The sequence below is a fragment of the Limulus polyphemus genome, unplaced genomic scaffold, assembly GCF_000517525.1.
Source record: "Limulus polyphemus unplaced genomic scaffold, Limulus_polyphemus-2.1.2 Scaffold165, whole genome shotgun sequence".
Classification (NCBI taxonomy): domain Eukaryota; kingdom Metazoa; phylum Arthropoda; class Merostomata; order Xiphosura; family Limulidae; genus Limulus; species Limulus polyphemus.
This window is the reverse complement of record NW_013665775.1, coordinates 410,196-424,605: the sequence shown is the minus strand read 5'-3', so window position 1 is coordinate 424,605 and position 14,410 is coordinate 410,196. Positions and strand designations below refer to the sequence as shown.

At 33.3% G+C, this 14,410-nt stretch overlaps 1 protein-coding gene across 1 annotated transcript in view; it reads right to left on the bottom strand.

Annotated features, from left to right (window-relative positions):
• Positions 1-7,511: 7,511 nt before the first annotated feature.
• Positions 7,512-14,410, bottom strand: part of LOC106477410 (eye-specific diacylglycerol kinase-like) — a 150,799-nt gene continuing 143,900 nt past the window's right edge. Inside the window, exons 20-24 of the mRNA XM_022381459.1 lie at positions 13,342-13,421; positions 11,537-11,612; positions 10,410-10,656; positions 8,497-8,522; positions 7,512-8,185 (exon numbers count right to left, since the gene is read on the bottom strand). Coding sequence (XP_022237167.1) covers positions 8,136-8,185; positions 8,497-8,522; positions 10,410-10,656; positions 11,537-11,612; positions 13,342-13,421 — 479 coding nt within the window. The 3' untranslated portion in view covers positions 7,512-8,135. The remainder of the gene's footprint in view (positions 8,186-8,496; positions 8,523-10,409; positions 10,657-11,536; positions 11,613-13,341; positions 13,422-14,410) is intronic.

Sequence of the window (14,410 nt, the reverse complement as noted above, 5' to 3'; positions counted from 1 at the left end):
GTACTTGAGAAACACATCCTTTGAAGTAGTACACTGTATGTTGTTTTGTTGGTGATGGCCCCCCATAGCACAGCGGTATGTCTGCGGACTTACAACGCTAGAATCCGTGTTTCGATACTCGTGGTGGGCAGAGCACAGATAGCCAATTGTGTAGCTTTGTGCTTAACTTCAAAAACAAACAATCTTGTTGGTGATGGTTACCCCTTGTAAAATGCGTTTAATGTTTTAAAAACAAATTCTAGCGAAATAATAATTATGAAATTAAAAAAAGTATGATTAAATCACTGGCAAGACGTAGTTAAAGCATTATTGTATAATCGCAATTAATCTAACTTTCATAAATACTTCTCAAAACAGCCAGCAGATGTCACTGTAAGAACCTCGATTTATATTTATAATAGCTTTGTTTATTTGAAGTTAAGCACTAAGCTACACAATCTGTGCTCTGCTCACCACGGGTATTAAAACCCGGTTTATAGCCTTGCAAGTCCACAGATATATCGCTGTGCCACTGGAGGGCAATTATAATAGCCAAATGTTTGCTTGTCTGTCTGCTACGCTCTGTATCTCCTGAACGGTTAATAGTAGAAAAAAAAAATATATATATATATATTAAAATGCTTCTTTTCAAGTGTACATTCCAGGAAAGTTATTCATTTTTTGCAATTCCTAAAATTTCATATTGATATCAACATCGATCCGTCAGTCTTTATGTACTGAGAACATTTTGAGGAAAATGTCAATTTGAGAAAAAAATTTACTGAGAACAAAAATGTTTCTTTTTCTGAGGAAATTTCACACAGACACACAAACAGGACTTCCTTCGTTGACTGATTGAAAGAAATATTTCGAAGATAAAAGCATGAACAGAAAAAACGCATAGAGAAAGAGAAACGTGTTTAAGTATATATTTATTGTTGTTCGGTTTATATATACATATACAAGATAATTAAAAAAGAGAATAGGTACGTCAAAAAAATAAAGATTCTAAAAAGTAAACAAGGCTGGAAATAATGTCTACATTATTTTCTCAAGCTACACATCTCTATTTTGACTCCATGTCTATAGTACTTCTAGTAGGAAGTGCGCCATTAAATTAAATATGAACTGACATGCAGAACTGCCTATTTCACACACCAGAAAACAACTAATACATGTCATGTAAGCCTTAGGACATTTGATTGTCGCAACATAATCTGAATATTTAATGAATTTAAAATGAGTTTTATATAACCAATTCTCCTGAAGTGTCATCTGGTGTTTGTTATAAGTAACTATTTTCTGTCGAAACTAAATAAAGGTTAAGCAAGATATCAAAACTAGCTTTTCTTTTCAACCAAACCAACGTTAAACAATAAATAAAAACTAGCTTTTCTCTTCAACCAAACCAACGTTAAACAAATAATCAAAACTAGTTTTCATCTTCAATCAAACGTTAAACAAGTAATCAAAACTAGCTTTCCACTTCAACCAAACCAACGTTAAGCAAGAAGTCAAAACTAGCTTTTCTCTTCAACCAGAAAAACGTGAAACAAGTAATCAAAACTAGCTTTCTACTTCAACCAACGTTAAGCAAAAAGTGAAAGCTATAGCGTTTCTCTCCAACCAGACAAGCGTTAAACAAGTAATAAAAACTAGCTTTTCTCTTCTCAGAGCAAAGGATTAAAAAATTAAAACCATACAAATGTCAAAGTTATAACACAAGCGATAACATCTCGCTTTCAGATTTCAAAATTAATTATTTTGGTATATTTTATTTCATGAGGCTTTGTATACACATCACACAAATTGAATGTTGATATTAGGAAAATTAGTGCACATTATACACAAACTCTAAACATCAACAGAATGTAATACAGCTAAAGTTCACTTATTGTTTCGTTTTAGCTCATAACTACTAATCCTATCTGAACACTTCAAGAATAATCCTTTTTTGTTTGTTTCATTTCACGCAAAGCTACTAAAGAGGTACCTATGCTAGCCGTCCCTAATTTTGAAGTGATAGACCACAGAGAGAAGGCAGCTAGTTAACACCATCTTCCGCTAACACATAAGCTATTCTAATCGAATAGTGAGATTTGACAGTCACTCTTATAACGCACCAACGGCCTCAAATTAAGAAGCGTGATTTTATTTTATTTTGGCGGTAATGGGGAATGAATCACGGAACATGGGATCCACAGTACCCGCCATGCTATCCACTGGGCCACGCTTGGTCCTCAAGATTAACCTAAAAAACATCCTCCAACTACTTCTGTAAAGTCAGCGTTTAAGAAAATACATAGATACTCGCTCACATTTTATCACTCATAATAAAACTAGTAGTCATGCTCATTTTCACCAAGATTTTTTTCTTTTCAAAATTGGTTTTGTAAAGATAACTTTAAAGTATTAGTTTTTAAAGCAGTTATAAAATTTCACATAGTTAATCCTAATAGTTTCAGTTTTAATAACTATGGTTGCTACTCAGCAGTTTGCGATTAATCGTTTCTTCATTGATGTTTCAAGATTAAGCAGACTATTTTCTTATTTTGTACACTTATTCACCTTTGAAACAAATAACGCAAAAGTACAGTTTAACAGTGTTATATATAAGATAATTTTGCAAGTTTTTAATCTTAAATTTACAAAGTTGGATATGTATATATATACATTTGAAGGTGCAATTGTTTTGTTTATTGTTAAGCGAAAGATACACAATGGGCTATCCGTGCTTTGCCCATCACGGGTATCGAAACCAAATTTTTAACGTTATAAGATGTCAGACTTGCCGCTGAGACACCAGGGGGCATACATGCACAATAAGAATAATGAATTACATCACAGTTTTGGGTTAAACTGTTAGTTATATACATTTTTCATACAAATATATACGTTTTTATATTTGAGTACAGAAATTTCAAACAGGTTTGTCCAACCTCAGTGATAAAATCAAACTTTAGATATTTCTTCGTATTCCTCTTTATTTGTTCATCATGGATTTCAAATCATTAAGAAAAATGCCAACAAAAATGTTGTCGTCTGACGTGATTCTTATCACGAATGTTAAGCCTAATGGATTCTAATGCTTCGTCAGCTTTACAATCAACATCAAACAACATAAAAGATTAAGTATTTATATAATATTCTATAAAAAACACTATTCTTCAGCCACAAAAACCATAACAACTGCTTAATTCAGGTAGAAAAATTAAGATGCTGTGGATGAACGACTCAAAGATTTTACTTGTCCTATTAACTGAAGACTCTGGCAGAGAAAGCATATTATTCCTACTAGTAAAACATCTAATGTTTTCGTTGTTTAAGCTAAAATAAGTACAAACTACAGAAAGAGTTCATTAAAAAACAGCTCAATTGGAACGTCAATTACTGGCTAATCACTCTTAGGAATGATTGAATTTTCCGTATTTACTAGAACTTTATACGTAGTTTAAAACTAAATAACAAAAAAATGGCAATTGGGTTTCCATTCAATAGATATCTTTATGTTTATAAAAACAAGTTAAGGTATATATGTTCTTGTACTTTTTTTTCACATCCCTCTTAATTTGTGCCACTGCGGCGCGAAATCAAATGCGTGTAAAAAATAATAGTTCCTTTCTAGTCACTGCTCAATACGCTTCTCGTTCAATACCAGAACACATCAGGTGGGTTGGACGATAAATAAAATATATATTTTTTTTTGCAATTTCTTTCCAGCCTAATGGGCTGGCAGGCCATCAGATTTAACGAGACTAACGATTGCTGGTGCATAATAGTCAAAAGAATCTATGGAACGCCGTTTATATACGTATTATCATAATTACGGTTGAAGCACCGAAAGTTCCCCCAGTGGTAGAGCGGTATGTTTACGGAGTTATAACACTAGAAACCGGGTTTCGATACCCATGGTAGGTAGACCCTTTGTGCTTAACTTCAAATAAATATACAAACAAAGCACTGAAAGCTAGTGGAAAACAAATAGGCCTAAAAATTGTTATAGATACAATTTAGGTGCAGATGTTTTTTTTTTCTCTTCAAAGATTTCTCTTAATTTGCCCATTGCGGCTAGAAATCAGAGCTGTGTGCAAAATAGCATTTCAGATGTATCCTTTTTCTCGTATAAATCACTGCCCAATAAGCTTTCTGTTCACTACCACAATTCATCTGTTAGGCTGGACTGTGAGACACAAAAGAGTTTTTTTTGTCATTTCCTTCTAGCTTATAGGCCTAAAAATGGTTTTCGCTGTTGGTATTTAAACCGTAACTTTTAAAGCATTATACTGATTATATGACTATACTGAACGAAAAGCTTATTAAGCAGTGACTTATGGGAGACATTAAATCTGAAATGACGATTTTACACACCTCTGATTTCGAACTCTAATGATAAAAATCTTTTAAGGATTTTTAAGCTTATTGGTTTCCAATGTTTCGCCGACTAATGGCGCTTAAACCAACACCATTGTAGGTAATCTCACAGAACCAGTATGTTCAGATTAAACTGTAACAGAAAATGAAATGTGACAAAAGTTTGTTTGTTTGTTTTGAATTTCGCGTAAAGCTACACAAGGGCTATTTGCGCTAGCCGTCCCTAACTTAGCAGTGAAATACTAGAGGGAAGGCAGCTAGTCATCACCACCCACCGCCAAATCTTTTACCAACGAATAGTGTGATTGATCGTCACTTTAAAACGCCCCCACGGCTGAAAGGGCGAACATGTTTAGTGGGACGAGGATTCGAACTCGCGGCCCTCAGATTGCGAGTCGAGCGCCCTAACCATCTGGGCAGGCCGGGCCACATGTGACAAAAGCCAAAATTTTAAAACACCAACTCTTGCACAAATCAAACGGTAATAAATATTGAGTTTGACTATACTTCATGAAGAAATAATGCATTGAATAATTTTTTTTTCTGATTCGCTGTTGGTTCATTCTGTTATAAGATTAGTAAATCCTAGAACTGGCGAGAATGTCATCGATTTCTACATTTGCTGTTGCGAGCTGCTGTAACAAAATAAAATAGACAATAAAAAACATGTTTAGAGTTCACGTTTCATAAAATCTTATTCCCTTGACTCAATTTTGCAACATTGTAGAAAAAGAAAATAAAGAATATATGTCCCAAGTTCAACTTCACTTGCTCGGTATTGTTTTTTTTTTCTGAACACATACTTAAATGATCAGTTTTATTTAAAATACGCAAAACTACAACCGATAAGATTCAAAATTGTTTTCAAAATCAACTCCTAACTGATTTGAACAAAATCAAAAATTCATAAAGACCCCTGGTTTGCCTTTTTATACACTATTGAAAAGCTCGAATGGAAATGTGGATTTCTAGACAGAATTCCAGGCGTAAATGAAGCATAATCCATTTTATAAATTCGTTACTTCTGCTCCTGAAAAGGATACAAGAAGATAATTGTTTTATAGATGTACCACTTTTCAATTGTTAATTAAATAAAAAAAAGATTTCGAAATTTAAGGATGGTATTTTTACATAGTGTACGTATTTTAAGTTTATTGTACTCTATTGTAAACTATTGTTTTGGTTATTAGTCTGAAATAAACTGAATTTCTAATTAAATTGAAACCATTCACCCACGTTTCACTTACATAATATAGTCTTCCTTCAAATATTAACTCACATTATTCTATTCCATAACCTTATTATTGACCTAAATGACCAATTATTATAAAGTTCGTGAGCTATGTAATTAATCAAGGAACACAAACTAGTTGTAAAAACTCAAAAATTAATTATTCAACAATTTATTAATATTTGTTAAATAGTACGTTCAGAAGGTTAGTTTGTTTGAAGTTAAGCACAGAGCTTCGAAATGGGATCTCTGTGCACTGCCCACCACAGGTATCGAAATCCGGTTTCTAGCGTTGTAAGTCCGCAGACATACCGCTGTGTCACTGGGGGGCACGTCCAGAAGGTAAGGGTTAATTTAGTATATAGTAAGTTTCCCCTCCTTCCTCGGTGTCTTAGCGATAAGTCTGAGGGCTTATGTAGCTAAAAATTGAGTTTTGATACCCGCGATAGACACACCACAGACAGCCCATTGTGTAATTTTGTGAACAAACAGACATTCAGTACATGGTAAACTAAATAGTTGCATCTAATACCTATTTGAGACATGTGCATATAAAAAATAGTAGAAACAACGACACAAGAAATAAAATACAACTTATATATTGTTCTTATTATATTTTGTTTATACATGTGAGCTATTATTAGAAAGACGTACAGCCTTCAACTCATTAGGTTTTTTTTTGGTTTTTATAAAAAGTTTAAAACGAAACAGACTGATTTCTCAAATTAGAGACATTTTCCAAAAATATAGAATATTAGTAATAAAATTATTTCATTAGCAGAACAGGTTTGTTTATACTTCAGCACAAAGCTACGTAAAGGCCTATCAGCGCTCTGCCCACCACGGGTATCGAAACCCAGTTTCTAGCGTTCCAAGTACGAAGACGTACCGCCGTGCCAATGGGGGCGGGGGGCACCAGAGCAGGACGAGAGTTTCTAGTAAATAGACCAATAATGTGTGGTAAATACAAAAGCATTTTAAATAGTGTTCAAAAGCTTTAGATATAGATTTTTTTCTACAGTAATTGTATACTTATTTTTCCTTGTAAGTTTCTGTTTGTTTATTTTACCGTAAATTCAGAAATTAAAACATCTGTGCTTTTGTTCATCGAGGAGAATCGAACCCCATATTTTAGCGTTGTAATTCTGTAAACTTACTGCTGGCCCACCGGGGTGACTTTGAAGTTTCTTATCGCAAGAACATGATTTGAAAACGCGATATTCATTTGACTTTGACATTTAATCCTGTTTAATACAACAACAAATGATTAATTCTTTGGAACAATGATGTTAAAACACACATGTTCAAATTATATTTCATTTACTGTATTTGTTCTTACAACGAAGTGCGAGTGAAAGAAAGAAAAAACGTTAAACAAATCGGATTAAAGATTTATACTGATGCAATAGACTGAATAGAGTATTTTGTCATATCGTAACGTGAAACTGAGCTTAAGAGAAGCTCAAACTGACCTAACACTTGGTAATTTGTTGTTGTTAAAAAAAATATTTATGCAGGTTTTTATTCGATAAAAGTTTGTTTCAGAATATTCTCACAAAGGTACACAAAGGACTATTTGCGCACAGCTGTCCCTAATTTTCAACTGATAGACAAGAAGGCTATTCAACAGCACCCAGCCGCGAACCCTTGGATTCACAGTCCATACAAACACGCTAACCATTAGGTCACGCTCGGCCTACGCCGATAAAAAATAATCACGAACTCGAGTTTGTTTGTTTTGAATTTCGCGCAAAGCTACACGAAGGCTATCTGCGCTACCCGTCCCTAATTTAGCAGTGTAAGACTAGAGAGAAGGCAGCTAGTCATCACCACCCACCGCCAACTCTTTTACCAACGGATAGTAGGATTGATCGTCACAGTATAACGCCCCCAGGGCTGAAAGGGCGAGCATGTTTGGTGGGACGGGGATTCGAACCCGCGACCCTCAAATTGCGAGTCAAGCGCCCTAACCACCTGGTCATGCAGGGCCAGAACTTGAGTCATCAGCTCCTTCAGCTTTATTTGTTTCTTCTACGAGAGACAACTTAAACATCACAAAGTTTTATAATATAAACATGCATTCTTACTCACTTATACTTATAAGACCCTTTAATAAAGATAAGAAATATGAAAAAAGGGGCTTAATTGTGATAAAAAACATAGCTGATTATGTTTGTTTGTAATTAAGCACAAAGCTACACAATGGACTATCTGCGCTCTGTCCACCACGGGTATCGAAACCCGGTTTCTAGTGTCCTAAGTCCGCAGATACAACGCTGTGGGGGGGGGGGGGGTGCGTTACCGAAATGTGCCACAATTATACATACATTACTGGTGCTCATAGTTTCAAGTATTTTTTTCTTTGATAGTTATTATCATATAAAAAGATATCTAGATCTTGAATTATGAAAAATATCTTTTATATATAATTATCTGATTATTAAAAAGTTAAGATACGACTTCTTAATTTAGTGTTAATCCGTATTTGTTCTTCAGTAGTGTTATCAGGATATCCGACATGTGACTTTAAATCTTGAAATAGTAATATCCTTGGCTATATCGCAGTTTCTTCATCGCATCTCCAAGTGTGGAAAAGCGAATGATCTGAAATAGGAAATAGAACAATTTCAAAAACAAAAAAGATTGAACACACAACTATAACATTAAAAACTACTCTTTAAAAAATATCCACCCGTCTTACTGTTTCGTTACAGAGCATATAGGCTACACATATGAAGGGATAAATACATGAACGTTTGTTTGCTATACGTTTTTTTGCCATATAACGTTTTTTCACATTTCTTAGGTTATCGCGTGTTCTAATAAAAGTTTATCCCATATACATGCGAATTTACGAAATATCAATAAATCTAATGATATGAACGACTTACTTTATTGGATTCCATAATACCCACCTTCTGAAGAGTGTTCCGATACATTTCTGAAAAAGAGAGAGAGAGAGAAAAATGAGTGTTTAATTTAAAGGACAAACTTGTTTTTCGCGCATTTGTTCGTGTAGGTTTTTAAGTTAACTAGGCATACAGCAATCATATAAAATACACAACCTTTCAAGTACTTGTTTAGTTAAAACCTTTTACTCTAACACAGCTCATTTATAGAAAGAAAGGAAAAAAACAAAAGATAAATTCAAGAACTGAATTTATTGAAATATGAAGAAGTAATGATTAACATAGTGAACTTAGTAACACCTTTACAAATAAACTTGAAAATCAAAAACATCAAAGAACCAACTATCAACATAATTTTAGAAAGACGATAAACAACTTCAAAGAAATGTTGTTTTTTTTGTTGATGTTTTACGCGACGTTTCGGTATACGACTTCATTTCGAGGGTCTTTGAGTGTCACAGGTTATTAACCGATGTCAAATGATTATAACCGAAAATAATATAAGACTACAACAACGATAAACTTTTCAAATTGCTGGCTGAAGGATGGAAACCATTTTCAATGAAGACGACAAACACCTTCAGATAAATGTTTATTTATTCTAGCCGACGTTTCGGCTTACGCCTTTTTCAAGGGTCTACGAACGAAGTTAAAAAAAGTAAAAACCAAACCTTTTAAATCAACGCAGACATTAAATTGAAAAATCAGAAAATATATTTCCGTTTCGCTTTATAGATATTTCATTTTACACTTTCAGTACATTGACAAACAACAATATTAAGTCATAATAACATCTGATAATAGTTAAAGCACTATAATATCCCATAATAGTTAGAAATAACTGTATAATATCCAATGTTTAAAAAAAACATAATAATAGTTACAAAACCACTCTATAACATCCCACAATAGTTAGAAAACCACTCTATAGCATCCCATAATAGTTAAAAACCACAATATACCATCTAATAATAGTTTACGACTCGTACTTTTGTTGTTAAGCAACATAACGTAAAAGCCATTATTGGAACGCAGCGTTACGAAAAGACAGGCACAGGCTTTTATGTATATTAGGCAAACCTTATGCAGAATAATACGTTTCACTGGGGCTAATCGTTGTACCTGTTAATAATTAATAATAATTAAAAAATACACTTTTAAATCTCAACAGAACTGCGTGCAACAGTCGTCATTTAGCTTAATGTAAAACAACCTTTAACATGTAGTTTTCTACTTAAATCATTTATTATTAATTGATAACGGACGCTGGAAATTTGAAGGAACAAGCAGAATTGAATATAGACCAAATTCAATCTTCATATTTAGAGTAAATCTGGATGCCGAATAAATTCAATTTCTGCAGTTTTATATACATTTCCTGTGTACAATATTTTCAAAAACAACATTAATATTAGTGACGCGTGCTTTTTTTATGCTTAAATCGAATAGCAACGGTTAACAAACTTATGCACATGCAAACATTAAACGATGTAATATTACAGCAGCGCCATCTCTATTTTTAAAATGTATACAATATCTATTCTAAACCTTGTAAAAAGAAACTGTCAATATAATTAGGACTATTTAAAATATATTGACTGTTTGCTACTAAAGACACGATAGGTGTTCAGCCGTGATGTTTTCAACTATAATTGTTTGAATCCCAGTTTTCAAATAACTGATGATTATGTAACATCTATGTTTTCCATGTTAATCTTGTGCTTGATTTCAATTTCAAAATGTTTGTCAAATAGTACAATTTGTATTACTAAAGAATAGTTCGCAAAATGTTGTTTGTAATACAGTATCATTTACTCGATGTTTTAGAAAACCTGAACGTTTACTTCAGTTTCTGGGAACGACACTAAAGAGGTTTAACTTTTGCAATCCCAACGATTATAAGTTAAACTTTTTCTTACTCTTCCTGGTCATCAGACTGAAAGGACTCCGAAGATTCGTCTGGACTTCCAGATATTTCTTCGCTTCCGCTTGGAGAAACTGCTTGGACATTGTTTTCAAGGAACTCTTCACTCTCTTGGTCATTAGGGTCAACAGAAGACGTAGCAGTATAATCAAGAATAAAGAGCTCGTCCGCACAAATGTCCACTATGTAGTAAAGATGTTCCTGGGCCGGGTCAATTCGAAAAAATCTTTCTGCCGTACACGCTATAAAAGATTAGCATAATGTGAACCACTTGTAGATAAATGGGTAACCAACTATATGCTAGAAACAATTGAATTGTGTTTTTAAATATAGATTTAAAAAACTAGAAACCACAGCTTGCAAGCAATCTCTTGGTTTAGTTATCGTTAAGAACAAAGCTACACAATGGGCTATCTGTGCTCTGCCCACCACGGTTATCGAAACCCGTTTTTAGCGTCGTAAGCTTCCTGATTTACCGCTGAGCCACTGTGTGGCGCTAGCTTTAGTAAATAAGCAAAAGCTAAACTACACACTCAAAGCCATCATACTGTAGGCGTTACTTTTAAACATAAGAAGTGTATAAATATATTTTAAACATTAATTTGGGTCAGCAGTTCATAATTAAATAGCCTTAAGATATTTTAAACTCTTATATGGACCGATTATGAAACATATTTATACATTAGAGACACAATGCACTAAAAACAGCCACAAAAAGTTACAAATTGTTAAAGGTTATTGAATCACATGGTTAATTTCATGATGCATTGAGCTTTACCTAAACTAGTGTGTTTTAAAGCAAAGCCACATTAGGCTATCTACTGTGTCCATTGCAGGGAATCAACCCACGAATTTTAGCGTTGTAAGTTCGTAAACTTACCGCTGTCCCACCAGAGAACTACTGAAGGAAGTTAGAGCACCAAGTGCTTAATTATCTTTAATTTTATTCTTTTTCATAATATCTATGTTATCATCTACTTTTTATGATTCAAACTCAAATAAAATGAAGCAATGAGTTTAGTCTTTTTTATTTTCTTATAACTTGTTTTTAATATATATGAAGATGACTAAGGCTAAAAAGAAACTTGATGAAAATCAGAGGTAAAATATTTTTCTACTCACAATCTAGGAAGCACCATTCTGGACAAGAGCTTTGACTACTTAAAGAACCTTCTCCTGGTGAAGTCTCTTCTGGGTTCTTGTTTTTTTGTTGGGGAAATATATGTTTTACAACTTTTAATAAATATATTATTAAAAATATTACCAGACAATATTAGTAGCAAGCTAAGACCATTTTTATGAGTTATTTTGTTTAGCAAACGACTGTTATTTTAACAGAAATTTTATTTTAAACTTTGAAAGAAAGTATCAGTGTCCAAAAAAATTCATACTTATAGAACAAGATTTTAAACATTATTTTATTGCAAGTTACAGCTTTTACAGTAAGGAAGATTATTTTTTAGCACAGGTACGATCACTTGTGCGATCATTCTCAAGTAAAACTTGTATACTTGAGAATGATCGCATCCGTGATCGAAACGTCGTACCTGTTCTAAGAATAATCTTCCTTACTATAAAAGCTGTAACTTGTAATAAAATAATAGTTAACCAGTAAGTAAACTAAAAACGAAAATATTTTAAACAATATCCATGTGAAGAATTAAGCATTTACGCAACAATCTTGGTCGTGAGGTGAAGATGTGATAAAAAAAATGCACACAGAGCAGACTATGAGCACCTTCGAGCTGACTGGAGCATAGATACCCAGTCACAGGTTTATTTTAAAAAATAGCTTATATTTAATATTATATTCCAGCAATTATACAGTGTCAAGTCATGTAATCGAAACGACACATCCGTGTTATTCCTTTTTCATGTTTAAAAACATAATAATAACAGGATTTATCAAAATTTCCTTACGTGGTCGTGTTTATTAAGAAAATTAACAATAAATATTTAATTTAGTATGTTATTCATTGAAGCATTGTAATCTCGGGTCATTTGCCAAGATGAGTAATATAGTCAATATGTCACGTGACTGCCTGATGAGACAACTTCAACAGATATTGTTTCAATAAAACTTTGAAAGGTTTATTGAACTGCAGCTAGCTGTTGAATTAAACCCGACAACGTTTCGGAGTCTGTACTAAGGTCTTCTTCAGGCCAGAAGAAGACCTCAGTATAGAAGTCGAAACGTCGTCCCTTTTTATTCAACAGGTAGCTACAGTCCATTGAAGTTCTCAAACCAACTTCAAATGATGGTAAAACCAGACAAAGCGAGAATCCAACCTGTTCTCTGTCATTTTAGGCTGCAGTTCTAACCAAATATGCTAAATTTCAAAAACCACGCGCTTGAGTGTTAAATTTGTTGATTTATTAGGATGGAAATTGCAGAATTCTTAGGCAGAGTTCTTATAGAGTATTAGAAGTGTCATATTATACTACATAACTATAAACTTTTTGAGGACGTGAAATATACGACCAAGCAGAGTTCGAACCCATATTCTTGTTTGTCGAGCAGACAATCAGAAATATCAGAATGATTTAGTCAGTAGAGACTGAAAAAACAACAACAAACCCGGTTTGATTTCAGACAGTAAAGGTTAAGGGTCGCTTTCATTATGCACGAGAACCGAGAGTGGGTTGATGAAGATGGAATAAAGGGTAATCTGTAATACACAGTCTTTTGAATAGTTAAACTACGGAATAACATTTCAAACACGTAGAGAAACCCAAGCTGACGTGGGAATTCAGATATTTGGTCATGTGTTTAATTAGTTTCAATATTATATTTCGACCAACTATGACTTTTGACATATAAGTGCGCAAATGTCATTAGTATGGAAATAACTAAGATAGGAGGAAATCCCCTTTGGCTTTTGCACTTTTCTAACAAATATATATATATATATATATATAGCTCCTACCTCGAAGAATGCATTAATTCTTGTTCGTATTTGTTCCAAATCTGTATCAGGGTACACGCACAGTTCTCCCAGATGGATAGCTAAAATAACAGAGATTAAAAGCAATAGCAAAGTAAACAATACGTAAATCTGCAATAAATATTCAATAAATTACTATTTTGATGGATTTGTTTTTTTCACAAAATCGTCCCGATCTGTTATACAAACCAATGTTGACTTTCCTTAAATGTAGTCAAAACATTCTTTACTAATATATTCTTCCTATTATAGAGGTTTCTTGTCCCTTTTAAATACATGACATTTTTCCAAACACCTTTTAAAATTAATCGGATGCAGGGTTATATTTTTAAAATCACGCACCTTCATTTTATTTAATATTATATTCTCTGTATATTTTAAAAATTGAATTTTTCTTCTTCTACTTTATTAAAAACACACAAAAATTAAATAAAAATTGAGTTAATACGCATATTAGGTGACACAAATAAAGAAGCTTGAAATGTTTTGAATGGAAATATATCCTTAACTAATTACTACGAAAAGATGGAATTTTATTGGACCAGAGAGGCTGTTTAACCAAATCCATCTTTAATGACGTATTTAAGAAACAACGATACACTTTGATCACGTACGTCATTGAGTGAAATATACAGTAACAATCTAAATTCTTAGGAGTGTGAGGAATTTGGTTCAAACGCATCGTTACTTATTGAATTACACGAGAAGGGTCAGTCTTGGAGAGAATTATGAGTAGGCTAAACACGTCATTAAATAATAAAAATAGTTGGACAGATCACACTATAAACTATTAAATAAAAACATGTAGAACAACGTTTATTAATTTGTTTGTTTGTAATTAAGCACAAAGCTACACAATGGGTTATCTGTGCTCTGTCCACCACTGGTATCGAAACCCGGATTCTAGCGTTGGAAGTCGGCAGACATACCGCTGTACCACTGGGGGGTGGGAGTGTTTATTAGTAGGCTACTTCATCGAACACCTTATAGACTGGAGAACAAAGATATTGTTAACTCTTAAGAAGAAAATTAACAGTTTGTTGTTAAGCAC